This window comes from Mesocricetus auratus, unplaced genomic scaffold (genome assembly GCF_017639785.1).
Source record: "Mesocricetus auratus isolate SY011 unplaced genomic scaffold, BCM_Maur_2.0 Super-Scaffold_6730, whole genome shotgun sequence".
NCBI lineage: Eukaryota > Metazoa > Chordata > Mammalia > Rodentia > Cricetidae > Mesocricetus > Mesocricetus auratus.
Genome location: NW_024429184.1, coordinates 65,883,928 through 65,910,685, shown reverse-complemented (window position 1 = coordinate 65,910,685; position 26,758 = coordinate 65,883,928). Strand labels below are relative to the sequence as shown.

Here is a 26,758-nt window from a genome sequence, read left to right as displayed (position 1 = left end):
AATAACCAGATCACACTGGCAATGTGAGGAAGATGATGTCATTTTCTTTGTGTCCTTGTTAACAAAAGTTCCCAAAAGAAAAAATCTGTGCCTACATGTGGGTCTCCTTCTTCCTTGGGATTGTTGACCCATGAGGGTGGAGGGAGCAGAAGCAGGGAAGAGGGTTCAGACGGCTATGGTTACCATATGAATGACTTCAGTGAGACAATTCAGCTTTATTCCAAAGTATAGGAAATGTATGTGATTGGGAAGGCTGTGGAGGGCAGAGTGGAGGTGATGGACCCTAATTTGCAATAAGTGGCATGCTCCTCTCCTATTAGTGGGAGCACAGCCCTGTCAAAATGGCAAGGGCATTAACCTAGTTATCATGTGGGCATCAGGGGAAGAGCATTTTCCGGGAATTGTGTCAAGGGTTACCCAAGAGATAAGTCAGGCATCTGGGTCTAGAGACATCTTCAAGTTAAGGTTAGATAGGGAGCAGGTAGCCCCTGTTTCGGGACTCCTCCATGTTGCTGAGCTTAAAAAGAGCTGTCAGGTCATGGTAGACTGTAGCCTCTGACCAGCAGAGCCTCCCAACACCTACATTAAATATTCTACAGGTTGGTTAAAAGATTTTCTAATGACTGTGGGAAGTTGGCATGTTTCAGGACCCGAGTCAAATTATCTTAGGCTGTCTTAGCCCACTATACTGTCATTTTTTTTGTCCACTTCTGTGCTTGACCTAACAACCCTGTGATCCTTTTAAAATGAATAAACCATCTCCTAGCCTGTACCAACCCCATAGCTAAGATGCCATCAGACAGTCTCTGAGGCTCATAGCTAAGATTCTGCCTGCTGTGCTGGAATCAGCTTGTTGATGTTTCTAATTCCGTATTTAAGAGATGTGTTGATTGACACATTTGCTTGTTCCCTTACTATTGTTGTGCCCAGAGTCCAGACTCCCAAAGACCATCAAGAAGCCAGACTCCAGTCTTTTTTTATTAATCAGTCCAGCATGCTGAGGCCAACCACCCTACACAAAGGCAAGATGGTGACAACCCCAAGAAGGAAGTAGAAGCTTCTTTTAAGCCTTACTGAGGGGAGTGTCTAAGGAAGTTAAGTCATTTTAGACATGATTGGCTTAAGCAAGTGACAATCATATTAGTATGTTCTAATTGCCTGGGGCTAGTCAGGGGCTGTTCAGGATCACAATTTTCCATTGAGGGGAGGTCTGGACAAGTTCCAGGCCCTGTCCTTGAGCTGCTGAGGAGGCTGGCTCAGGCCTGGCCTGGCCTAGTACTGCATGTACCCGGCCTCCTCCTTGCTGTTGGGGGTGTTGGAGATTGATTGTCCTCTATGTGTGGCTCTTCCTCAGAAACAGCTTGTTCAGTCTCAGGAAACTGAAACTGAGGCCTGGTCTCTGAGAGAAGACTGAGCAGCCTGTTATGGCGTCTTCCTGGTCCTTTCACTATAAAAACTTCTTGAACTGGTGCTATCATGAAACATGTAATTTGGGGTAACTGGGTAATAGGTTTTCTGTATAGTTGGTTTCTGTGCTGACACAGTAAACCAGATCAAGCCAAATTGAACAAGTAAAAGAACAGGTTTGTTTTGAGCAAAGCAATTCCTGGGTGAGTTCTCCAGTCTCGAGAGGCAGGAGAAGGGGCAGAAGTCATGAGCCTGAACTAAGCAGGGAGCTTAAATACCCTGTAGTCTAGGGATGATGACATGTCCTCCATAAGCTGGGTTTGTGCCCAAGTGTGGTATACTTTAGGTGGGACCTTGGGCTTCTGGAAACTTCAGGGAGCTACCAGAGCTACCAAGAAACTGGGCTTGTTGTGTTTTCTTTGTTGGAGATTTGCTGAGTGGGTGGGGTTTGGAGAGAGAGAAATGGGGCTTTCTGGATCAAGTAGGAGTGAGGTGGAGATTTCCAGCCAGACATCTCTACTTTGTTGGGTATATGGGCACCTGTTCAAATCTGACTGCTTCCTGTTGACATGGGACTCCGTGGTGAGGAGGAGTAGGGAGTCAGCAGGCTGGTACTGAGAGGGAGGTGTGGGTGAAGAGGTCCAGAGATTTCCAGAAAACACCTGGATCTCTATCTCTGAGCCATGGCCTCTCACATTTGCAACCAGACAAGACTGTCTCTTATTCTTTGTGAGGTGTGAGCTGTGTTCTTTGCAATGATATCTTATACTTTATTATGTGTTGTTCGGGAATCCCCAGCCCTGCAGTGGAAAACCATTGCCAAACAAGTCGCTTCCAGTGTTTGTCTCTATTAATTACACAGTGAATAAAAAAAAGAAACTGACAGGTTTGCTTTCCTCTCAGCTGGCTTTCTTTGAAGTGACCATTATATAATATTTAAGTTCGTTGAGATTTTCATAAACTCTGTTTTAATCTGTTGTGCCCAAATTCTGAACCCCCAAAATTACCAAGCGACCCGATCCAATGCAAAAGCAAAGAGTCTTATCTAGTTAGCAAGTTAACTGTATTAACTGGGGTTCTCTGTCCACCCAACACAGTGGGTGGAACAAGAAGGGCCCAGAGGGACCGTCGGACAGGAATTGGGGTAGAGCAAGGGGAGTGTCTGGGGTCCACCACAGTCAGGACTGGTGCACTTCTGGGCTTGGGCCACCTGTCCTGTCCTGTGTTGATTGGTCAACTACAGTTGTGGTCAGGTTGCTATGGCCTATAGGTCTTCCCAGGGTGGCTGCTATGCTCTGCACTCCTCTGTTACTGTAAAGCACATCCAGAGCCCTCTAGCTAACTTCTTTTTTTTTTATCATTTTTATTTTAATTTTAAATAGCTTGTTTTACATGTCAATCCCAGTTCCCTCTCCCTCCCCTCTTCCCGCACTCCCCTTCCCCCCTCCCTCCCACCCCCTCTAGCTAACTTCTGATTGGTTCCTTGCCACCAAGGTATCTGGCTTCCTAGTGACTGGAAGGTTGAGCAAGGCTGGGATCTCAGCACATGTTGCTGAGCCAGAGGCCTACATCTTTCTGGGTCTTTTCTGCAGCCTGTCATGGCTACCAAAGCAGGGGGCTGGGTGAGGGTCTGGTCCCTTCAGATCCTATTCTCCGTCCCTCCCCCAACTCTTTCCAGACCCACTTACCCTTCCTTACCCACCCAATTCTGTGTTCTCACTCCCACCCCCAAACAAAGACTGTTTGCACTACCCAAATATCCTAAGACTGCGGCATTCCAGGAGAGCTGGCTGGTTAGCCAGAGCTTCACTCTCAGAGAAAACTGACTCTCCCCCCTCCCAACAGTCACCAGCTGCCCATAGTTCCTCAGCTGTGGGTGAGACTCTGTCTCAGCTATCTTTCCATTTTCCCTTTCTCTTTATCCCCAGAGAGTTTTAGCATCCCAAGCAAGGACATCCAAGGGAGCACAGGCTCCTGTATGGTCTGTCTTGTGGGTCTGTTCTGGGCTTGGCCTCTGACCATGTGGTCCTAAGTTGTACCAGCACTAACTGTTGAGAGCCCATGTCCTGTTTAAAAACTCCTTGTGATGATTTGAAAGAAAATGGCCCTGAAAGGGGGTGGCACTATTAGGAGGTGTGGCTTTGCTGGAGTAGGTGTGGCCTTGTTGTAGGAAGTGTGTCACTGTGGTGGTGGGCTTTGAGGTCTCCTTTGCTCAAGCTTCATCCAGTATCACTGTTCACTTTCTATTGCCTGCGCATTAAGATGTAGAACTCTCAGCTCCTTCTCCAGCACCGTGTCTGCCTGCATGCCGCCATGTCCTGCCATGATATTAATGGACTAAACCTCTGAAACTGTAAGCACCCCAATTAAATGTTTTCCTTTGTAATGGTTAAGGTGTCTCTTCACAGCAATAGAAATCCTAAGATACTGTTCTTCTCAGAGCCTCGACTCTGCTGCCTACTAAGTTTTGGAACTCTGACCTGCAACAGTTTGTGCCTTCTACACAAGCCCCTCGGGTATGTTCTTCAGTACCTGCAACCTGGGGCCATTCTTTGCCTTCCATCGAATCTAGGGTTTCTAGGGTCTGGTCAGGCCTGCTCTGGTTCCCAATTCCTCCCCACCTCTCCCCTACTCTACAAAAGGCAAGGCCAGCATAGACTAGCATTCTGCTGCTGTCTCTTTCTCGTCCAATGCTTTGACCTGTTCCCTTCCCTATCACTCTTTAGGTAAACTCCTTGTAGAGACCATCAGTCTTGTCCTTCTTTCCTTCCCTCCCTCCCTCCCTTCCTCCCTCTTTCCTTCTGTGTGTATTGCATATGGGCACATAAATACATGTGTGTATGAGGGCAGGCATGTATGGGGGCATCAAAAGACAACCTTGGGTGTCAGTCCTGATAAGGGTCTCTGTTATGGTTGGTTTAATGTCAGTTTGCCACACAATAGAATTACTTGGGTAGGGCACCCCATCCAAGAACTGTCTTGAGTACATTAATTGACAAGGGCAAACCCACCCTGACTATCGGTGGTAGTTTCTAATTGTTCATCACCATGTATGCCCATCAGCTTCCAGAGATCCCCCTGTCTCAGCTTCCCCTCATGTGATTGCAGGCATGGCTTACTGTGCCTGGTTCTTATGTGAGTCTGGAGATTCAATCTCAGAACCTCACACTTGAGTGGTGCTTTGTCCCCTGAGTCATCTCTCCTGTCCATCTTGGCTCTTATACACAGAAGACAACTTTAGGGACTTACTGAAGTTTAAATTGGAAGTCTATTTTATTGCACATTCTGAAGTTTGCATTTTCTTTCTTTCTCCTCCCTCTCTCCCTCCCTCCTTACCTTCCTTTCTTTTGACAAGTTTTCTCTATCTAGCTCTGGGTCCTACTTGTTTCTAGGTGGATGTTTCCTTCCCACAGCTGCTCCCAAATAATCACTCAGAGTGTTAATATTTATTACAAATGCCCAGTTAACTCAATCAGTAGAGCATGAGACTCTTAATCTCAGGGTCATGGGTTTTTTTCCCACGTTGGGCGCCAGATGAAGCCTTAATTATTATTCTTTATCAATAAAAAAATCAGGAGTCAGGTATCAGGGTAAGAATCTGAAAGATTAGAGAAGCAGAGGAGTGGCTACCAGTCCCCCCTGCCTCTTCCATTTGCTCCTCCAAAAAGGCTGAGATCTTCTCTCAGCCCTGCCTCACTACTTCCTATTTCCTGTCTGTTTGCAGTCTTCCAAACCTCCATGTTCAATTTTGGTCAGCTAGCAGCTAGCACCGCCCTCTGACTCCAAGAAAGTTTTAATTGTCAGAACATAATCAAAATATCATACAGCAATTGTTTTGTAGACCAGGTAGACTATGAACTCAGAGGTTCACCTGCTTCTGCCTCCTAAGTGCTAAGATCAAATGCATGGGCATGGGCATACACAAACACCCAGTTTGAAGTTTCCACTTTCAAGGTAGGCATGGCTTTGTTCTAGGAGGAATCTGCCCTTAGAGGCCTTCAATTCAGATAATTATGTATTTAAAAATAAGCACTCCCCCTCACAGCAAACTGCTGTCTGCCTCAAAGGTATCCAGTCACTTAGAGATGTTCTTCAACTCACCTATGAAGTGGGGTCTAGGGCCTTTTCTAGAATCAACTTTGTCTTTCCTCTCTTTCCCTTCCTCAGGGATCCTGAGTGATGGCTCCAGACACTGAAGGGTACTGCCCATTGCTGCAGGAGGAAGCAAGGACCCTATCTAAGCCAGTGTACATCCCTCATGGCTACAGATCTGGGGAGGTTAAGGGAAGAGGAAAGACTATTGTTTACCGAGGCAAGTGTGTGTTGTGTTAAGGTATGCCCACCCCATCCTCACTTACTCTAGACTCTGGGTGGATGATGGAGAGGACCATGTGTCATTGGATGATGCCACTTTCTGTGTCTCTCAGGCCAGGCATGCGCTCCTCACGTGTCCATCTACCCCCCCCCCACACACACACACAATGCAGTCACACCTGAAGCTTGACTGGCCTCCTCTCTCTAAAAGGAGGATCTGCAAGAGCTCCCCACCTTTCACCTTCCCTTGACACTCCTGCCCCCGTTGCTGTCTGTTGATTTTTCACTTAGCCGTATCTGGTGACACATGACTCCAGTACATGGGTTTGCATCAGCTAAGTTACAGATGTGCAGACTGGAAACAAATCTTTACCAGTTTTAAAACTTTAACTTCATTAATTTTTTGTTCCACGTGATTTATCTACTCATCTACATAGAGAACTGAGATGGCATGTAGCAGAATATACTTTAAAAATTAAATCAAGTGACTTCAGCATTTATTTGAAAATTAAAATGTTTGGGATAAACTTTCATGGAGTTCTCATTGTTTGCAATGGCCCCTGTTTCCAATGGCCATACACATGGAGGGAAGAGGGTATGGTTCAGAACACAGTGGTCCCCAGAGGGCAGATGTGTGTGTCAGTCACATCCCTACGTACAGGAAATGACTATTGACATAATCTCTAAGCATAATACTCAAGGTTATTCTCTAGTTTATAAAATGTTATGGCATAATTTATTATGAAACATTTGAGTGACTGACATACATTTCAGTGAACTGGTTTCTCTGATGAGTTGAAACTAAGACTTGTGTAAACACAGGAAGGGAAACCCTTCCGGGTTTATGTGGTTAGACAAGAATATTCCCAACTGTCCTGCCTTGCCATCTGTGTGGTGTACTCAGCCTGCAGGAAGCAAATCTACTGGATTTGTGAATTTCATAGGATTTTTGATTAAAATAGTCATGGGTAAGGCCACCAGCTACCACTATACAAGTACACAATCATTTCTCTGAGATATACAATTTTATAATATTTCTTTTGAGTTATTTTAAGAACCTTAGTTTCTTGGTATTTTTTAAGTTACAGGAACAAAGAAAAAAAATTAAAACTCCAAAGTGTGCAGCTTGGAGAAAAGATAGCAACCGTACACTACTGTAACTGTTGTCTGGAAGGCTTGTTGGAAAACCTCCAGCAAAGATTTTAAGAAAACATGCATTATTACCAGATTGGAGCAGAATCTACTGTTTCAAATAAAGTCTATGATCAATGTAATAGAAAAGAATATTTTTGTGAAGCCATGTCCCCAAACAGCCAATATATAGCTTTGGATCAGAAGCAATCTGATTTATACTTTTGCCTGCTGAGACGAGAAACAAGACATTTTTACACACAGCTAATAAACAGCTTGTCTCATGATGACAAACGTGACCCACCAATTGGAGAGTGATTCATGCATCACTGCAGAACCATTTTACCTGGGACCTTTGCCTCAGAAAGGCACCGTGAGACAGAGACCTAAGGAAAAAAAAAGACTAACATTTGTACTGAATCGTCTGCTCTGCTCCCTAAAAAAAATGAACATCTCATGCCTGGATACCTTCTCTTTAAATGAAAACAAATGATTCCTTTCATGAATATAAAATGAGGCCCTTTGAGAAAAAGAAATTGAATAATTTAAACTAAGACAATTTCAATTAAAATAATTAGCTGTGTATTTCAATCAGAAGTTATTTTTCTTTTGCAGTTTTTTTTTATTTCTTTTTTGTTTTGTTTTGTTTTGTTTTTCTTTTGAGTCAGGGCTTCCCTGTGTAACAGTTCTGGCTGTCCTGGAACTCACTATGGAGACCAGACTGGCCTTGATCGATCTCCTAGATTCTTCTACCTCTGTCTCTTTGAGTGGCTGGGATTAAAGATGTGTGCCATCATACCCGGCTCTTTTACAATTTCTTTTAAGTTTTTTTTTTAAAAGTATCCATGAACCAATAAGGAAATTAGTGTTGAAGTTAACACTAGCGCCAGATTACTATGTTTAGGTTTTGTTTTGTTTTAATCATTGTAAAACTGCACAGTCGTTCTTTATTAGCAAGCACTGTGGACAAGAGACTAGCCCCTTCCTTCTCTCCTTGACACTCAGCTCCACAACTGGACTTTTCTACTTCAGTCCTTTCGGGCAATTTGAAAACAAGTGTGCACTATCCCACACGGGCCCTGTGTTTGAGCACCAGGTTCTTTCTCAGCAGGAGGGGCTGTTTGGGAGGTTGTGGATTCAGGACTTAGATGGCCCCTGACGTGGGTCCTGAAGGTTATAACCTAGCTGCCTCCAGCCCATTCTTCCTGCTTCTTCTTCACAGCCTGGATGTGACAGACCGCCTCCTCTTCCAGCCATGACGAGATCAGTCACGTGCATTCCCTATAACCACCAACCAAAAGAAATAAATGCTCTCTCTCTGTTTGTTTACTTATTTTTATTTTATGTACATTGGTGTTTTGCCTGCAGGTATGTCTGTGTCAGAGTGTCAGATCGTGGAGTTGCAGACGGCTGTGAGCTGTCAAGTGGGTGCTGGGAATTGAACCCGGGTCCACGGGAAGAACAGCCATTGCTCATGTTTTGTCTCCTAAGGTGCTCCTGTCAGACAGTGGGTCACAGAGATGAGCAAGTTAGTGGACACATATACTTTTTAATGTAGCTTTATTAGTGAGTAGGTCACACACAACAAACTCAAATGTACATATTTTCATGGTCAGAGAAATGCAATAAAACTAGCTCTCTTGTTAGAAAAAAAAACTAGTTTTCTTTCTAAAATGGCATTTTCCAGCCCCCAAATTATCATCATAAAGAAATTTTAAATAGGAAATTCCAGTGGGAAGCTGCACGAAGTGAAAGAAATTTAACTGAGGATTTCTTGTGCAGATTATGGGGTAACACTGTGACCCAAAGATACTGGCCCTTGTCTTAGGTACTCTGTTGAGGACATCATAGAAATGACACAAACACTGAATAACTGTCTATCCTCCATGTACCATGTTCAAGTCATACAGAGACAAGTGAAAATTTAAAAGACCAATTTTCAAATTTTATCTTAATATACCCATTATTCTGCATCAAGAATTAAAACAGCCTGCCCTTTTGAACTTCAATTTGAAAATATTCAACTCTGAGATTTTCTAATCTTCCTAAAGCTGTTAGTATGTTTAGCAATCCGATAAAATGTTTTGGAAAACACTTCTTGAACACGAAAACATTTATAAGTAGGTAAACGGAAATGAGTTACAACATCAAAGGCAAGGTTCTGTTTAATAGGACAATTTAGAAAAGTAATAATTCAACAAAATCCTATCTTCTCCCCTTTAAATTCTATAAAAATTATGGGCAAACTAACAGACTGGCATAATTAGCAAAAAAACAATCATTTGATGAATTTCCCGCTACAAAATGTGGTGTTTACGGCTCTATTTAAGGTAACTTTAAAGAAAGCTTGACAGTTTCACCTCTGGCCTGACCTTGTCTAGCTAGTAGAACTCTGGCAGGCATGGCCAGCATTCCTACAACTCTCCAGCCTTTCTTCCAATAAAGCAGCAAGCACCAGCCTCACCAGGTGGCGAGCAGGGCAAGGGTTCTCTGCGTGCCCAGGGAAAGAGGCATCATGACAGGAGGCAGAACGGCCACAGTGGGCCAGCAGCACCGATTTTCTGCTGCAAAGACTGCTGGGGCTTGAGTGGCCAAGTCCTACTGCGGACCAGGGAGATCCCTGGCACGGATGAGACGGAGTAATACGAACTGGGGGGTGATAAGAGAAAGGTCAAACGATCCAGTTTAATCTAAGCCACTTCTGTTACGAAGACAACAAACCACGAGGTTCTATTCACTTCAAACAAAAAGAAAAAGCGCGGCCACATGTTGGATCATCTGCACAGCAGGCCTGACTGTCACGTGATCTTTAACTTCCCTGCTGCAGGCTACAGGAAAACTGAGGCGGAAATAATTGAGGTTTTTGACTGTTATGTAAATGCAGCCAAGTCTGCTAAGATGTCTCTTCCCTTGCCAATCTTAAATTGAGTTCAGCAACTTTAAAACAGGGTTCTCGAGAGATGAATGATCTTCACAGCTGGAAGCGGGTATCGTAAAGCAAGAAGAGATGGGGAGGACAAGTCGGCAAAGTTCATCTCTGCTATATTCCACTCTTGGGGTTCAGTGTGTTCCCCAAAACACGTTGCACTACTCATGGCTCATACAGGACTTCTCTGAGATTTTCCAACTTCCTAAAAGCTGTTAGCATATCTAACAACGTAATTAATGTTCTTCAAATCTATAATGTAAGTTACACTTCTTAGGTTTTAGAACATTTGTAATGACAAGCAATAAAGACCAATATCATCGAGGGCAGAGCTGTGCTAACTTTTTCACAAGGGTAGTTTTATCTTATTACATTTGTTTGTTTGGTGTATTGTGCAGTGTGCACGCCATCATGTGGAGGTCAGAGGACATTGAGAGTCTGTTCTCTCCACTGGCTGGGCAGTGTGACTGAAGTTAGGATGTCAGGCTTGGTGACAAGCTCCTCTACCTGCTAAGCCAGTAGCTGATTTTCTGACAGTCTCTTGCTGAACACAGAAATCCTAGGTATAGTCGGGTGCTTTCTGGGCCTGTGGTGCAGAGAGAAGAATCTGCTGCTTCCTATGGGGACAGACTCAAGCCTCAGTCTATCTGTGTCCTTAGTCTCTCTCAAGGTACAGATCACTGGCAGAACTCCCCAAGCAGTGCTGAAAATGCCACTTCCAGGAAGGCTACATCTGAGCCCGCCTAACTATCCAGGATGGGAAAGGAGATGGGGTAGCTATGTCAGGAAAAGGATGGTAAATCCCACACCCAGGGACACCTGAGTCCCTGTTCATACTGGTATTACTAGTGCCTTCCACAACTTGGATTGGAAGTCAGATCTTAATACTGACCAACTTTTTGAAAGGTAGTCACACCGTATTTCATAGAGAATACCATTTCTCACATTCCATATACATTTTCTATTTGGAAAAAATAAGTACAGACAGAAGTACTGTAACAATCTTTGTATATACACACACAGCCCAGATGAATAATGATCTTATATCTCTTAACTGAAATGGCCAACTCAAAGCACACACTGGCTTTCACAAAAATACTAGTATAAACACATTTGATTTATTTTTTGAAACAAGGTCTCACTGTGTAACCTGGTCTCAAACTCTATGTAGAGAAGGCTGAGCTTGAACTCACGGAGATCCGCCTCAGTGTCTTGTAGTGCTGGAATTATAGACACACAGCATCACATATTTTATTTCTTAAAACTAGAAAGGCTGTATTCATATCAGCTTTTAAGTTTGTAATAGACTACAGAAAATGAGGAAGGAAATGTGTGCATTCTTTTGGTTCATATAACTATATGCCTTTGTATGTCTTTCGTTTCTTCTAATAGTTTCTCTTTACTATGTAGCAATGACACAATGGCTAAATTAGCTATATATTTGTATACAGGGCTGATTATTCCATTCCACATTTATTCAGACAGATACATTTTGACATTCAACTACAGGTTTCAATGTAAACTTCAGAAACAGTTTGTTACGTCCAATATAATAAATACACAATTATTTCACAGTCTTTAAAAACAGCAGCCACCACTCTGCCAGGCCCTCCAGGAGACAGCCTATGGCTGTGAGGCAGTAGGAGTGTTGCTATGATTTGCCTTTTCTCCAGAGACAGGGTGCTTCAGGAATTGACCCGTGGCGCCAATGTACAGTCTTGATCGCATGGGCCACTTCTGAAAAAAGAGTAAGTAAGAATCTGAAAGTTAGTCTCTATGCCATACAACATAGGTGTGTAATGTCTAGACTTTAAAACACATTAATGTTAGTGAGGTACTGTTTAGTGTCTAAGGATTCTAATTACAAAGTCCATGGGACAAGATGAAGACTCCTTAGCAGAGCGAACGATACAAGTGAAGATGGCTTTGATTATAACTGTAAAAATAGCCAGGTGGTGGTGGCACGTACCTTTATTCCCAGCACTTGGGAGGCAGAGGCAGGCAGATCTTTTGAGTTTGAGGCCAGCCTGGTCTACAGAGTGAATTTCAGGACAGCAGACTATACAGAGAAACCCTATCTCAAAAAACAAAACAAAACAAAACCCAACAACAACAAACAAGACCACAACAAAACCAATGTAATGTGTATTTGACAAGAACTGCAAGAAGTTAAAGAGAATGAATATTACTGAGATGTAGAAAGTCTACCACTATGTTTTAATTCCAAGTTAAAGCTAAAATTAAATTAAATTTAAAACATTAGTCTTAAAGAAGCTGTGCTCAGTTATAGACAAAGCAGACATTCAAGGACAGTAACATAGTATGGAAAGGACTAGGGCAGCAAGAGCAGGCAACTTCACAAAGCAGTCCATAGTCTTTAGTTTAGGTTTTCTGTCTCAGGGTGAGTGACTATAGATGGCAATAATGTACTTTTTAATTTTTGATACACCTGAAGAAATGATTTTGAATATTTATAGCACAAATGGGCAATGTCTACAGAGAGAGATTATTCTGATTGAACATCATATAATACACACAGCATTGTATCCCACAAATATGTAAAATTTTCACATCATTAGTGAATACAGTCCTGAATGTGTTCTCTCTACTGAGGTATACTCATTTTATTTTCAACTTGTTATAAATCACATGTATTATAAATTCCTAGGTTTGCATACAAAGTAATAAACATCATTATGGCATCTTCATATGCACACATATGTCATTATACTTTCTTCTCTATTCTAAAGTATATTTGAAATTATGCAGTTTTGCTTAAAGTTAGAAAAATCGAGCCATTAACCAGAACTGAGCCTGAAACTGAAGATCTTTTAAAAATGCGTTCTTATTTTAATTAAATGACCACAAACAACAGGACCTCACCGTTTTTCTTTTTGTTTTTTGTTTTTTTTAATTCTTGCTTATCATTACTATGGACAATGATTCTCAGGGGACCCAGCAATTAGCAGAGTCGGCTGTGCTTTTCTCTGAGTTAAAGGCCTGAAATACACTCCCATTCTCCTGGAGAATTGTCCCTCTGGGCCCCTAGTGCTGATTGAAACTGCCAATTTTCCAAGTGGATAAAAGTGGGTTTAGGCCATGCTGCAAAAGTCCAGGTCTTTCTTTTTTGATTTATTTACTTTTATTTTAAATGTATTGGTGTTGTGCCTGCAGGCACATCTGTGTGAGAATGTATTATTTTATATGTATTGGTGTTTTGCCTGCAGGTACATCTGTGTCAAAGTGTCAGATCTTGGAGTTACAAACACAGTTGAGTTGCATGTGGGTGCTGGGATTTGAACCTGGTTCAAAGCAGTCCGTGCTCTTAACCCCTGAGCCATCTCTCTAACCCCGGAACTCTAGTTTAGCACACAGAACCCAGGGCCTGGCAAACTCTAACCACGAGCTCCACCCCTGACTATACCTTCCTCTGTTATCTGCGATACTCTAAGGTCCCCAGTCATTTTAACATGCTCCTAATATTGGTAAAAAGGATTGATTATTCAAAGCGGCAGACTGGAATATTTGTTAAAATGTCTTTAGTAATTTGTGTAGTACTTAGCATTACAGGAATCAGTAATTTTACAACACTTACCAAGGGCTATCTATGATAGTTTATAATGAGATTTTACTTACCCAGAAAGTAAAAATGATCAGAATATTTTTATTCCCTTTGTATTAAGGATAGACTAAATATTTAAGCATTTCAACAGTGTCCATAAAATAGAGGCAGGCAATTTCAATTAAGTGTGCACAATTTCTGTCTTCTGAAACTCTACAGCTCATAGTTTATACTGTTTTTCTTAATACATGTAATATTCTTCTTTATAGTACTATACTACAATTTATATTTTTGCTTTTAGTTCTACTGTGTTCATTTAGGGCAGGGATTAAGTCTGTCTTACAGCTGTATTCCCTGTCCTAGAGCAGAGATTTCTTCACAGTATTAAATCAAATGTTTGACTTAAAAAACACACCAGTTCCTTGTTAGCTATCATCAATTTCATTTTTATGAGCTAGTCTTTGGCCCTCTATAATTATCTCTAGGTTTAGAAATCTAGATATTATGATCATGGTCTTTTAAAGTCAGACAACAAATTAGATTGATTTTTCTTAAAACAGTTATGACTACAAAAACATTTGTCATGTGAGTCAGGTACAATGTTGCTAGTTCGCTCTGCCCCTTTGTAATACTGGTGTCTCTAGCATTTCTCATTCAAGAAATCTGTGTGTGACACTGAGGTGAAATACTTGACCTCATTCTAAATTTTATGAACTGTGAGGGAGACATTTAATCTTAATGTTTAAATAAGCTTTCTTGGAATATATGGCAAATATCAAGTCAAAGAAGTATCTACTAGTGGGATATTTGAATAGCATTCATCTAATGCTACTGTAATACAAAATTCTTAATTGTAATGAGTGACTATTGAGTTATTATATTATAAAACTCAGGGATAGAATGTGTTCTCTCATTATATAAATAACATTTCATGTTTTCACATTTAACAATTGAACTGCTTTAAGTCTATCGCCACATTGAGTTAAGTGAATTTTGTTAAGATGTGTTCCATAATTTTAGTACAAATAATATTAGAGGATGTGTTTTATTATGTTTCAACAAAATGTAATTCCTCATTTTTGTTACTCAATAATCCTTGAACACTTAGATACTTAAGAATAAATTCTAATTGTGTTCAAATATTTCAAAATAGTGAGACAAAAATGTGAACATTTAAATTTAGCAAATTCAGAAATTCTTCATTTTGAAGAGAAAAAACAGATCAATGGAAGGTTTCAAAAGAAACCCAGAAAAAGGTGATGCAGAAGTTACTTTACAGGTGAAAAGTCTAATTTTACACCACACTCATGACTGCTTCACGAATACGTAAAGAAATCATGTAAAGATGGTTTCTCTCGGTTAATTTGAATACAGACCAATTCACTCAACACAAATGCCAATCTAATCTGACAGTTACATGAAACGTTTGGGGTTTTTCTAACATTGTTGGTAGCTATGTAGTCCACAATATTTAACTGTGATTGAAATTTTACTCTACGGGGACCAGAATGGTCTCGTTTGTTTTTACTGATTTAGGCAAGGTTTTTTTCCCCCCTTCCTTTTTTTACAATTACTGTAGGGGCGAAGGATTAATTCCACTATCCGGTTTAATTTATGAAGCCTTCGGAATAGCTCAAGAGAAAGATAATAGGAATGTAGTTATGTAAATTAAGACACTTGACTCTTGAAGGGCATAAACATAATTTAGATGTTACCACCGAAAAACAGCTTCACCATTTTTCATGCTAAAAGAGCAAAAGTACTCGAGCCCATTTAGGATTAAATGCCCAGCTTCCTGGTTGCACACTGTTAAGAAGCAGCCTCTTGTATTGAGGACCTTGTCACCATCGCCCGCGGGCCCAGGTGGCTCTCTAAAGGCGTTTCTGCCTAACGGGGAGGAGTGCCAGCTCCGTGGCATCGGCTCCATAGGGGCCAGGGTGGCTCCCAGGGTCCCAGCCCGGAAGTGTCGCCTACCTTAACTGGGTGCAGATAGCCGTCGCCTCTCAAGGCGCCCAGACCGGGGTCTCCCGGCGCCTCGGTGTCGTCCTGCAGGCTGCGGGTGAGGTGGGCGATGTAGGTGGTGGCCAGCAGCAGCACGTCCAGCTTGGACAGCTTGGTGTCGGGCGGCACCGACGGCAGTGTGCGCTGCAGCTCCAGGAAGGCGTGCCGCAGGGTCTGCACGCGGCTGCGCTCCCGTGCGGCGTTCGCGGCGGCAGGACGGCCACCCCCGGAGCGCGCCGCCACCCCGCAGGAGCCCGTCTGCCCGGCCCCGGTTCGTGCCGGGCTCGACTCGCGGGCGGCGGTGGACGGGGCGGGCTCGGTGCTGCGAGGGCTGCCGGCTGGACCGCCGCGCTCCATAGCGGCTCCGGCTCCGGTTCCCGCGGCGAGCACTGCAAGGGAGCGGGGCGGCCGTGAGAGCGGGCACCGCGGGCTTGCCCTCGAGTCCCCAGTGCTGGGCGGCTGCTGAAGGCGCACAGGGCTCCCCCGGGCCCCGCAGAGCCGTCCCTCCCGCCCTCCCGGGGAGATGGTGCCGCGGGGCTCCCGCCGCACCTCGGACTTGCCTCCTCACCTTTCCCGCAGCCGCCGTGCGTGCGGCGCTCGGGTGAGCAGTGAGAGGCGATCAGGGGCGTCGAGCAGGTCACTCCATCCGCGTCCAGCCTCTGCTGTCGCCTTTTATGCGGGTGCCCAGACCCAGCAAGTGGGAGGCCCGCACAGGCACGTTGGGCGAGATGGGCGCCCACCCGAGCCCCCTAGGCGAGGGGCAACGGCGTCGCGGAGCCGCCCCCTCGGCGGACAGACTCATCAATCAAACCGCTCGGGGGCGGGACGGACACCTGGCCCCGCCCCCGAGCCGCTCAGGACCCCGCCCCCATGTCGCTCCGGGGCCCAGCGACTGGATACAGCTTGACTTTCACCTCCCGGTGCGTCCCTGCCCGCTGTTTATGCAGTAGAACCCCTTCCTCGGTACACCGCGATCTAGAGACCCCCATCGACCCCTCCCAGCCTTTGCACCAGCGCGCCCAGGCTTAGACCGGATCAGACCCACCCCGGAGAACCCGCCGGTCTGGTCCCCGCATCTGCGGGACCCAGCTCTGCAGCCCGCACCGGCCTTTGCGGGGAAGCCACCCCGGACACGGTCCTCGCCGCAGCCCAGCCAGACACGCTCCAGACCGGAGGCTCAGAGCATCAGATGTGAACTGTCACAGAGGACACTGCTCGCTTACAGATTCTTGAACATTTCCCAGCAGATTTGTGACTTTCCACGTCGGGATTACCAAACCACAGATAGTAGCTCAGCACTACTTACACCGCGATGAACTAACTAGACATGTTGAATGTTAGTGAACCAGGGTGATCCCTAGCTGCAATGGACTATAGGTTTAGAAAGCACGCCCAGATTCCATAAATTCAAGGACTCGTATGCAATAAATAAGAAACCACATTTTATTTCCTGGTAAATTTTATTCAACAACTAATAGTAAACAGATCCCGGAATTCACACACGAAAGTAAAGTCTCAGATTCTAAAAGAAACAAATCAAACAAGAACTTACACGCCGAGATAATCGAAGCCTACAAACCATCATAACACGCCGTTGCTTAGCTCTATGAAGAAATCAAATCAAGCAAGGCTGAATTTATTCCTTTTCCTCATACAAATTTTCCTTTACTTTTGAGTTTTGGAGAAGGTGAGGTTCATGGATATTATTTTTTGTTAGCAAGCTTTCAGATTCCTTCAAAGACAGATTCCTGTATTTACAAACAAAAACAACATGCCAGCATTTAATTAACTTGATATGCAAAAATAAATAAACAAATAAATAAAGGCAGACATAGAACCCAGGACACACTAACTGTGGTAAAGTCACAAAGCTAGTCGGGCTTTTAAACAAAGAGAAACAAAACATTTCCTGCTTTGGGAGGTACACGGAAATGAGGAGGTCAGACCACGCAGGGGTGCTGGAGTCTTTAACTTTTGCCCCAATCTCAAAGGTTTCAATCCAGCCTGGTGTGCACCCTGGACAGCAGGGACTGGTGTTCACAGATCAGACCGCCCAGCCTCTCTTTTTGTTCCCTATTTGCTACTGTAGACAGACTGATTCTAAGTCCAAATTGCTGAGACTAGTATTTTCAGTGACTTTAAATATAGGTAATCCTAAAACTCTATTATTATGTAACTAATAAGTAAAAAGTGCCATATGGCGCTTTTCATGTGCTGATTACTTAGTGGGTATTTTCTCATTTCGCCTTTACAAAAACCGAGGGTTTTACATTTTACAGGTGGGAGGTAGGGTTCTCCGGGATTGGGCAACGTGTCCAGTGTAGCACATCTAGTAAATGGCTAAGGTGGGGTCAAGCAGAGTAGATTGTCCCTAACATTTATGATCTTTACAGTACTATTGAGTGTTTGCATTTTGCAAAAGTTTTTGTGTCTATTAAGATACATATTTTAGATTGATTGACACCTTATTAGCAGACCAAATATATGTTCATAGTGTATCTCTCTTTGAAGTTCTTAGTTATCTAGTTTTCCAAAAGTATGATTTTAGAATGCCATAGATTTTATTCATTGAGTGTGGTGTAAATCTTTTAAATATGTTACATTGTAATGATAGGATTGTCTTTATAATAAAAGCTAAAAAGCAAATATCACATAGCAGAGAATAAAATATTTAAAAATTTTATATTATACATATATTTTGTATATATTAAACCATAAACTGGTTTCAACTATTTCCCTCATTGTTTAAAATAAAGAATAACTTTTAGCCTGGTACAGTGGTTTAATCCCAGCACCCAGGAGGCAGGCAGGCAGATCTGTGAGTCTGAGACCAGCCTGATCTACATTTCAAGTCCCAGGACATCCAGAGCTATACAGAGAGCTCAAAATAAATAGATAACTTTTTACAGTTAAATTTATCATTTGAGTATATAGTTTAGCAAGTTTGGGAAATGTATACAGTACTATGGCTTCCATCAGGATAAGGACACAGACACCTCCATCATCTGCAACAATTCCCTTTTCATGGTCATCCCTTTCTCCCACCCCGAGTTCCTGGCAAGTCCTGATCCGTTTTCTGTCACCATGGATTCCCCTTTGCCAGAATATCGCACAAATAGAAGCACATAGTAGGTTTCTTTTAGAGTCTCAGTTCTTTCACGTAACAAGGTTTTTGAGACTCATTCATGTTGAGTATATCGATGGTTCATTTTCTCCCATTGCTGAGTAGCATTCTTAATGTGTGTGTGTATGCACATATATACATACACATATGTATTACAGATTATTTATTCATATCCCACTTGAGATATATTTGATTGTCTTAAACATTTAATGATTTAAAATAGACCATTCTAAACACCCAGGTAGAGTTTCTCTTGAGTATAGATTTTCATTTAACTTAGGAAAATTTCTTGAACTATATATTTAACTTTACAATATATCAAATTATTGTGCTAAGGGCCGCCTGATTCTGCATTCCCATTTTTAGTGCATGGGTTCTAGCAGCTCCATCTCTGATCAGTATTTAGAGACTTATTTTTATTTCTTATCCATTCTAATATGCTGGTCTTCTTTGTGTGTATGAGGCAGGGTGTGTGTGTTTGCACATGTTAACAGGTATATGCTGGTGTTTGATCCTCACCAGTTCGGCTGGGCTGGCTAACCAGTGAGCATCCAGGCTCCACCCATCCCCAATAGTGCAATAGTGCTGTCTGCAGGCCTGTGCTGCGGTGCTGGACTTTAGGGGGTGCTGGAGATCTGAACTCAGGTCCTCTAGTTTGTGCAATATGCACTTTACTGACTGAGCGAGCCATCTCTCCATGGTTCTAATGTATTATTGTTAAAGACAAAGACTGAGTCAATGTTTACTTAAATCAAATGATTTTTACAACCTAGAGTCCTTTCATGCCAGACACTCTCATGTCACAAGTCCACATACACTGCTCTCAACCCGAATGGCTGCAGGTGCCTCCAGCCGCACAGGGATGAGACTGTCCATTCACCCCAGTCACTTCCTCACCTGCTTGCCTTCCTGGACCTGGGACTATACTTAGCAGAGTCGATCAGAGCTTGACTGATTAAGTCAGAATATTCTTTTATTAAGAGTTCTAGTATTTAAAATTGTTTGTGTAATAAAGACTTACCTTTCAAAATATAAACCTTTTAGAATGGAAAGTAAGAGTTATGCTAAATTAGGCTTATATAACTAGTTTATAGAGTAAGCTATTGACAGCACCGAAGGCAGACTTTCCAAACACTTGCTTAGTCTTTTAGAATGGAAAATCTTTATGATGCTTCCCGTCATTGCTCTTGGGTGGGGTATCCTACTCTCAAGAGAATTCTTGGAGAACTGCAGATCAAAATGTTAACATTTTATCTACATTGATACACACAATGTTTATTTGGTACATGAAATTAAATATACTTTAGGAAAGAGTAGCAAAGCAAAACTAAGGGCATTTTGACTTTGCAAGTGCTTCTATGTAAAAGCATCCTAGAATTTTAGGACTAAAAATATTATCACAGTTCTTAAAATTCTTTTTGAAGCACAGAGATCTGTTATTACAACTGTTTAAACATACCCTTACCAGTCATGAAAGCCAGGTATTTTAACCATTGAAATTCACTGTTAATTCAAAGACACTTTTTCCCACAGTTTAGCAAATAACCTTAGCTAGGGATTTCATAAATAGTTAACCAAAACAGAGGGGCATGGATATTCCTGAGAATTACGAGTTCCAGGGTTTCATGTTCCTTAAAGATGTCTGAAACCCAGCATAGCCTAACCCGTCTGAAAAGGTATTTTTACATTAGCAAAATACATGGGTCTGTGGTTATCAGCATTGCTTGCACTGGAGAGATAGTTAAGTAACTGATTGCCTTCTTCACAGTATAGTGTCCTACAGTGCTCTGGGTGGATCTTAGGAACAGCATACATGGATTTAATGTCTATTTTTAAATCACTAAGGTTCAAGCACTCCCTAGCATATTTGAAAAGGGAGGAAACATCTGTCAGAATTACTTATGGTGACAACTACAGAGGAAAGCAATAATATGTACTGCTCTTGCTTACTTAATACCATACATTGTTTTTAATTGAACAAGGAAAGCATTTGTTCACAATCAGCCTTTAAATAAAAAATAGGTTAGAGCCAATCTTTAATTAAAGTGTACTTTGATAGTATCAAGTTCAGTTTGAGGGTCACAAACAACGTCAATAAGTCTGACTTTTTTCTCCCTGCAGGGAAAGCAGGCTTGTGTAAATATACACGTGTAGACTACATGCATTTATAGGAGACGGGGAAAACATTCCCCTGTCTTCAGACAGATGTTGCTTTGCAGCGCTCCATTTTGCATACGGGCACAACTTGCAATGTGCAGAGCCCTCAAGGAGCGTGCGTCAGTTTGTTGCTTTTGGAAAGCATACTGTTTCCTACCTCTCTGCAGGCTCCTCACCTTGCACGTTAAAATAGTCTGTAAAAGTATATTATGGATGCCAGCCCATTCTCACCTTTAAAATAGTTAAGGGAAAGGGTTGCTTTAACAGATTTTCTTAGAAACTAAAAATCTAATGTTTGTGTTTGTATTCAGATGGGTTTGATGTGTGTGTGTGTGTGTGTGTGTGTGTGTGTGCTCACACTGGGTAAACACATCCTATTAGGCAAATATGCTCTACCACTGAACCAACACTCTAGGTCAAATTATTATTTTGGGGGAAGATATTTTATTTAATTTTTTTAAATTTTACAGACTAACTCCAGTTCCCCCTCCCTCCCCTTCTCCCACCCCACCTCATCCTCTTCCCAAACCCCCCATCCAATGGGAGATGCTTTCAGAAAAAATTCGTTTTTGCTTTCTTTCTCTTATTTTCTTTGTAATGATTTTTTTTTATTTTTATTTTATGTGCATTGGTGTTTTGCCTACATGTACGTCTGTGCAAAGGTGTCAGATACCCTGGAACCGGAGTCTCAGACAGTTGTAAGCAGCTATGTGGATGCTGGGAATTGAACCTGGGTCCTGTGGAAGGAGACAATCCTCTTAACCGCTGAGCCATCTCTCTGGCCCCTCAGGTCAAATTATAACACTTTGTTGTTAGTGCTTTACCGGTCTTCCACCTTGAGTCCCACTCTCTTTTAGGGGTTTTTGACATTAACTTAGTAAAGTTTTCATGGCTGCATTCACAGATGAGAGTGCTGAGACATATGTTTGCCTTCTGCCTTATATGTGTGGTATATCTCAATTAAAAGCGGAAATTCCACACATGAATCATGATTCAGAAACAAAAGTGGGAACTAGTTCATGTGAACAAATAAAAAGGTTCCCTCTCCAAATTACTAAAATTTGAGCACAGGAACATATAAAAAACAAAACAACAACAACAACAAAAAACTTCTGTGAAGCACTTGGGGAAGTTTCATGATATATTTTGCCACTTTTTTTTTTTTTTTTTTTTTTTGGTTTTTCGAGACAGGGTTTCTCTGTGGCTTTGGAGGCTGTCCTGTAACTCGCTCTGTAGACCAGGCTGGCCTCGAACTCACAGAGATCCGCCTGCCTCTGCCTCCCGAGTGCTGGGATTAAAGGCGTGCGCCACCACTGCCCGGCGTATTTTGCCACTTCTATTAAAGAGAGACATAACTAATATCACCATCTAGTCAGACTAAAATCTTTGGAGTCACCAAATGTTCTTGTTTACTGTAAAGATTGGTCACTCATATTGGTTTAATAAAATGCTGACTGGCCAGTAGCCAGGCAGAAAGTATAGGCAGAGCTACCAGACGAGGAGAATTCTGGGAAGAGGAAGGCAGAGCCAGAGTCACCAGCCAGACCCAGAGGAGGCAAGATGAGAATATCTTACTGAGAAAATGTACCAAGCTACATGGTCAAACATAGATAAGAATTCAGGGTTAATTTAAGTTGTAAGAGTTTGTTAGTAATAAGCCTGAGTCATAGGCCAAACAGTTTATAATTAATATAAGCCTCTGTGTGTTTACTTGGGACTAAAGGCTGAGGGACCAGACAGGGCAAGAACTTCTGTCTACAATTTGGTATGCTTTCAGGGAAAAGGTTACCTGAGGAGAAAATAAACATTTAAAAGGGAACATTTGCATAACATTTTCCCCCACAGGATAAAAATGAAAACTCAATCAAACATGCTCCATTTCCCACAGTGGCAGGAGCTCATCAAAGGGCCCGTCCTCTGCTGCTGCTTAGGGCAGTTGATCTTTGCAGCAAAGAGGGAGTTTTCACTTTAAAAAACACTGTTAGCTATGAGGTCCTAGTCAGGTTAACGAGAGGGGAGTGATCATTCGCTGCTTCGTTAGTGTGCTCCTAATGAATTGGACTTTGCACATGGATGCAGAACATGTGTGTACCACAGCTCACTACGGATCCAGTTACTATGTGGTAATGTATAAAGTTCACCAATTTTGTGTCTTGAGGCTGTGTATATTATCCTGGTTTATTGTCTAATCCACCTTGTGACATACCAACGGTTGTGGAATATTTGTACACTGTGAGAAGATATATTGCTGTGATTGGATTAACGAAGAGCTGAATGGCCAATAGCCAGGCAGGAGATATATGTGGGATTCCCAAGCAGGAGATGAGTCAAGGTGCAAAAGAGTTGCCTACCAGTGTGGAAAAAGCAGGATGGGCAGTATAGAGAGATGAGATATCAAGTCATACAATTGAACATAAAAATATGGGCGTGGATGGGCATTGGTGGTGCATGAACGTCTTTAATCCCAGCATTCGGGAGGCAGAGGCAGGCGGATCTCTGTCAGTTTGAGGCCAACCTGGTCTACAGAGCAAGTGCCAGGACAGACTCCAAAGCTACACAGAGAAACCCTGTCTGGAAAAACCAAAAAGAAAAAAGAAAAAAAAAGGGTCTCAAATAAAAAAATTTAATAAAAAATTAGAAAAAAATATGTATCTTGAAAACCCAAAAATAAATGAATAAAATGGGTTACTTTAAGATATAAGAACTAGTTAGGAACAAAACTAAGCTAAGGCAGGGCTTTCATAATTAATAAGACGTCTCTGTGTCATTATTTGGGAGCTGACTGGAGGGACAGAAAAAAGACCTGTTACAACCAACAGTTCTTACAGAAGCTTTCGGCAAGGAAACAGAATCTCAAAACTGAGCTGTGGAGTTTACACAGGTGTTGTCTGTCTTTAAGAGACTAAAGGGTGCTGTGGGAATGCTGGTTTTGGAGGTCATGCTTGAGGAACAAACATGCTCTCGCACAGCTCCCAGGTAAATGAAAAAGAGGCAAAACTAGGACTGCTTTGGCAGTGTTTCTCTTCTCTCTCCATGAACCATTTTCAGATTTACAGACCCACACCTAAGTCTGCACCACAGCAGAGACTGTCAAGTCACCAATAACGGACAAGACCATAAAAGGAGAATCCCATGGCAGACCCATCTGCCCTTCAGCAGGCAGTTCTGGAAAGAGGAATACAATTCCACAGCACGCCCATTGGCTCTGATTACTTTCTCAGTGAAATATGTATTGCCTTCATTATAGTGTTGATGAAGACTACTGTATGAATGCAGGACCAGCAGAGCCATCATTGGGTTGGTTATAAATGCAAAGGAAGGACTGGGCTGTAGCTCAGTGGTAGAAATGCTCTTGTTGCATGACTGAGGCCCTAGGTTCGATCCTAGTACTGCTTGGGAGAGGAGAGAGAGTGAACAAATGGGGGGGGGGGGACTGAGAATAAATAGGAAAAAGTTGAAATAAAATGTGTTAGCATCTATATGGCTAACATTGTCCACACCACTGCCAACATATACAGCAATTGTGACAGATCTGGCTCCTCCACCTGGCTTGCAAAATATTTGAGATCAGGATTGCCTAAAGAGTTTTTTTTTTTTTAAGACAGGATCACTTTTAGCTCAGCCTGGCCTTGAAGTTGTGTAACTGATAACAATCTATTGTAGAGTATTATTTTAAGGTGTGTTACTTTTGTTTTTGCTGTGGAGCATTTGTTTAACGATGTGAAGACGCGTTGCTTTTGCTTATGTTGAATCTGTTTAACTGTGAAGCTGTGATTCTTTGCCTGTCTAAAGCACCTGGTGGTCTAGTGAAGCGCTGACTGGCCAATAGTGAGGTAGGAGCAAGGATAGGCGGGGCTAGAAGGCAGAGAGTAAATAGGAGGAGAAATCGGAGACATAAAGGAGCAAGAAAACAAGGAGAGGAGGCGGCTAGGGACAGCCACCCCGTCACCCAGCCACCCAGTCAGCCACGGAGTAAGAGTGAAGAAAGTAAGTTACACAGAAGTAAGAAAAGGAAAAGGCCGAGGCAAAAGGTAATTGGGATAATTTAAATTTAGAAAATATGGCTAGAAAAAAATCCAAGCTAAGAACGGGCATTCAGAACTAAGAATAAGCCTCAGTGTATTGATTTGGGAGCTGAGAGCCCTAAAGAGTAAAGAAAAACAAACAAAAAACAACCACCTCGAACACCTAGTCATCCTGCTTCAGCCTCTGGAGTTCTGGGATTATAGTCAAGTCTTATTGTACCTTGCTTCTTGTTTGAATTTTTATGTTGCGCTACTTAATGTATGGGAAGTGTATATCTTAGAACAAATTAGGTTATTTCCTGGAATGGTGTAACTTTGTATAAAAACAATGTCATTTTTTAAAAACCAAAACAACTGTCCTCGTTAGGAGGACCATAGCAGATTTATATAGACCTAAACAGTATAGAATCAAAGCTTAGAATGGAGAATCAACTTTTTTTTTCATAAACCCTTTAGGAGCAAGTGCAACTTCTAACGTCTTCAGAGAGAGGAGGCTCAGAGCTTGTGACTTGGAGCCATCTGTCACAACCTCTCTGTTCTGCCGACCCTCATCCACTGGAGACATCTTTATCCACATCTTCAGGGACTTTCCTGCCCCTACCTTTACTTCACTGAGTGCATCAAATCAAACTCACAACTTCTCCAGAGCCATCCCCACCTCCGCAGTTTGATGACTGTGTGATGACCAACACTGAGGTTGTGACTGAGAACAGATGTCTAGGAGGACCCCTCTGCATGTGTTAACACTAAGGGTACCCCATTCCCTTAAAAGACAAAACCCATGCAAACAGTTGAAAGAACCTACCCCACGACTTCAGAAATTTGAGTTTTATCTTCTTGGGAACATTCTGAAGATGGATTTCCATTTGTAAAGTATCTCTTTGCATCAGAAAAAAAGACTACTTTTGGCTTACCCACCTGTGGGTAACAAACAGGAACTATGTGACGGATTGTTTCAAAGTTACCTGTAGTATACAAAGAATTAAAAGTATCCTGCTTTGAAACTAATTACTAGATTATCAAAGGACATTTTTAGAATCTTAAATTATATGTTATAGAATGGAATTAAACAAAGACAAATAAACCCATAATAAAAATCAATAATAAAATTAATATCCAAAATAAAACATCACTGACTTTGATACAAGAAAATTCATAGTTAATTCTTAAAAAGAAAATGACAAGCTAGCATTAATATAAACATTAGCTGACTTACATTTTGCTTTTCTAAATTTATTTTCAAACCAACCTCTAGGGCATGGATCAATTGTGTTGTTGGAATTTGTTCATACCTTTACTTGAGCAATTATCATTCCATATCATGTATAGTTTCCAGCATGATGTCCCTTCTAGTTGGTACTGCCTTGTTTACCTTTAATCCCAACTGCCTTCAATAGCCCAATATCCAACATGGGTAACCATTTTCCTTAGTGTTAAGAGATTAAACTCAGGGTCTCATCCTGAACTGCCTCTAAAAATCTTTATTAAATCAATATATTAATCTTCCATGTGTTATGAAAGCAAATACTTTTTAAAAGTTCAATCATTTTGGATCTTATTGAAGTATTTGATTATATTTCCAACTTTGATTTACATGGCTATATTTAAGATTATTTTTTAATTGTAAGATTCTTGAAGTCAGGAACAATGATCTATGTAATTTTACTTTAATTTCTAGTATAGAGCTACACATTTAGAAGACTTCCAAATATATAATTTATTAAAACATGTAAGGAAATGAGGATGTATGAAGATTGCATCTCTTTTTGATGGCTGACTTTGATTGTTTGGTGGGCAGGGGTGACAGGGAGATGTCTTAGTGGGTAAGAATGCTTGCTCCTTGATAATGAAGACTAGAGTTTGAATCCCAGGATCTACACTGGGCAGCTCACAAATGCCTGTGACCTACACTCCAGCTGCCAGGGACCTACACTCTTCTGGCCTCTGTGGGCACCCGCACACATGTGCACGCACACACCAAACATTAAAACAGAAATGGTAGGGGACTGGAGGGTCACACATCTGTGACATGCGTACAGGGACGACTAGATGCTGAGGCCTCTGGATAATCCTCTGTAATCTGGTAGCATTTGGGGAGCGGGTTAAAAAGT

At 42.1% G+C, this 26,758-nt stretch overlaps 2 protein-coding genes across 3 annotated transcripts in view; both read right to left on the bottom strand.

The window, feature by feature from the left end:
- Positions 1 to 8,468: 8,468 nt before the first annotated feature.
- Positions 8,469 to 15,726, bottom strand: Tcf24 (transcription factor 24). Its single transcript, XM_005066749.4, has 2 exons — positions 15,315 to 15,726; positions 8,469 to 11,515 (listed from the first exon to the last, which is right to left on the bottom strand). Exons 1-2 carry the CDS (start codon positions 15,696 to 15,698, stop codon positions 11,402 to 11,404), a joined length of 498 nt encoding a protein of 165 aa, XP_005066806.1. The 5' UTR covers positions 15,699 to 15,726; the 3' UTR covers positions 8,469 to 11,401.
- A 1,056-nt stretch (positions 15,727 to 16,782) lies between these two features.
- The window catches only part of Ppp1r42 (protein phosphatase 1 regulatory subunit 42), a 40,298-nt gene continuing 30,322 nt past the window's right edge, over positions 16,783 to 26,758 (bottom strand). The window contains exons 8-9 of one of the 2 annotated variants that reach the window (XM_005066750.4): positions 25,453 to 25,612; positions 16,783 to 17,089 (exon numbers count right to left, since the gene is read on the bottom strand). In XM_005066750.4, coding sequence (XP_005066807.1) covers positions 16,978 to 17,089; positions 25,453 to 25,612 — 272 coding nt within the window. In that variant the 3' untranslated portion in view covers positions 16,783 to 16,977. The remainder of the gene's footprint in view (positions 17,090 to 25,452; positions 25,613 to 26,758) is intronic. The other variant, XR_005875643.1, reaches the window with a different exon arrangement.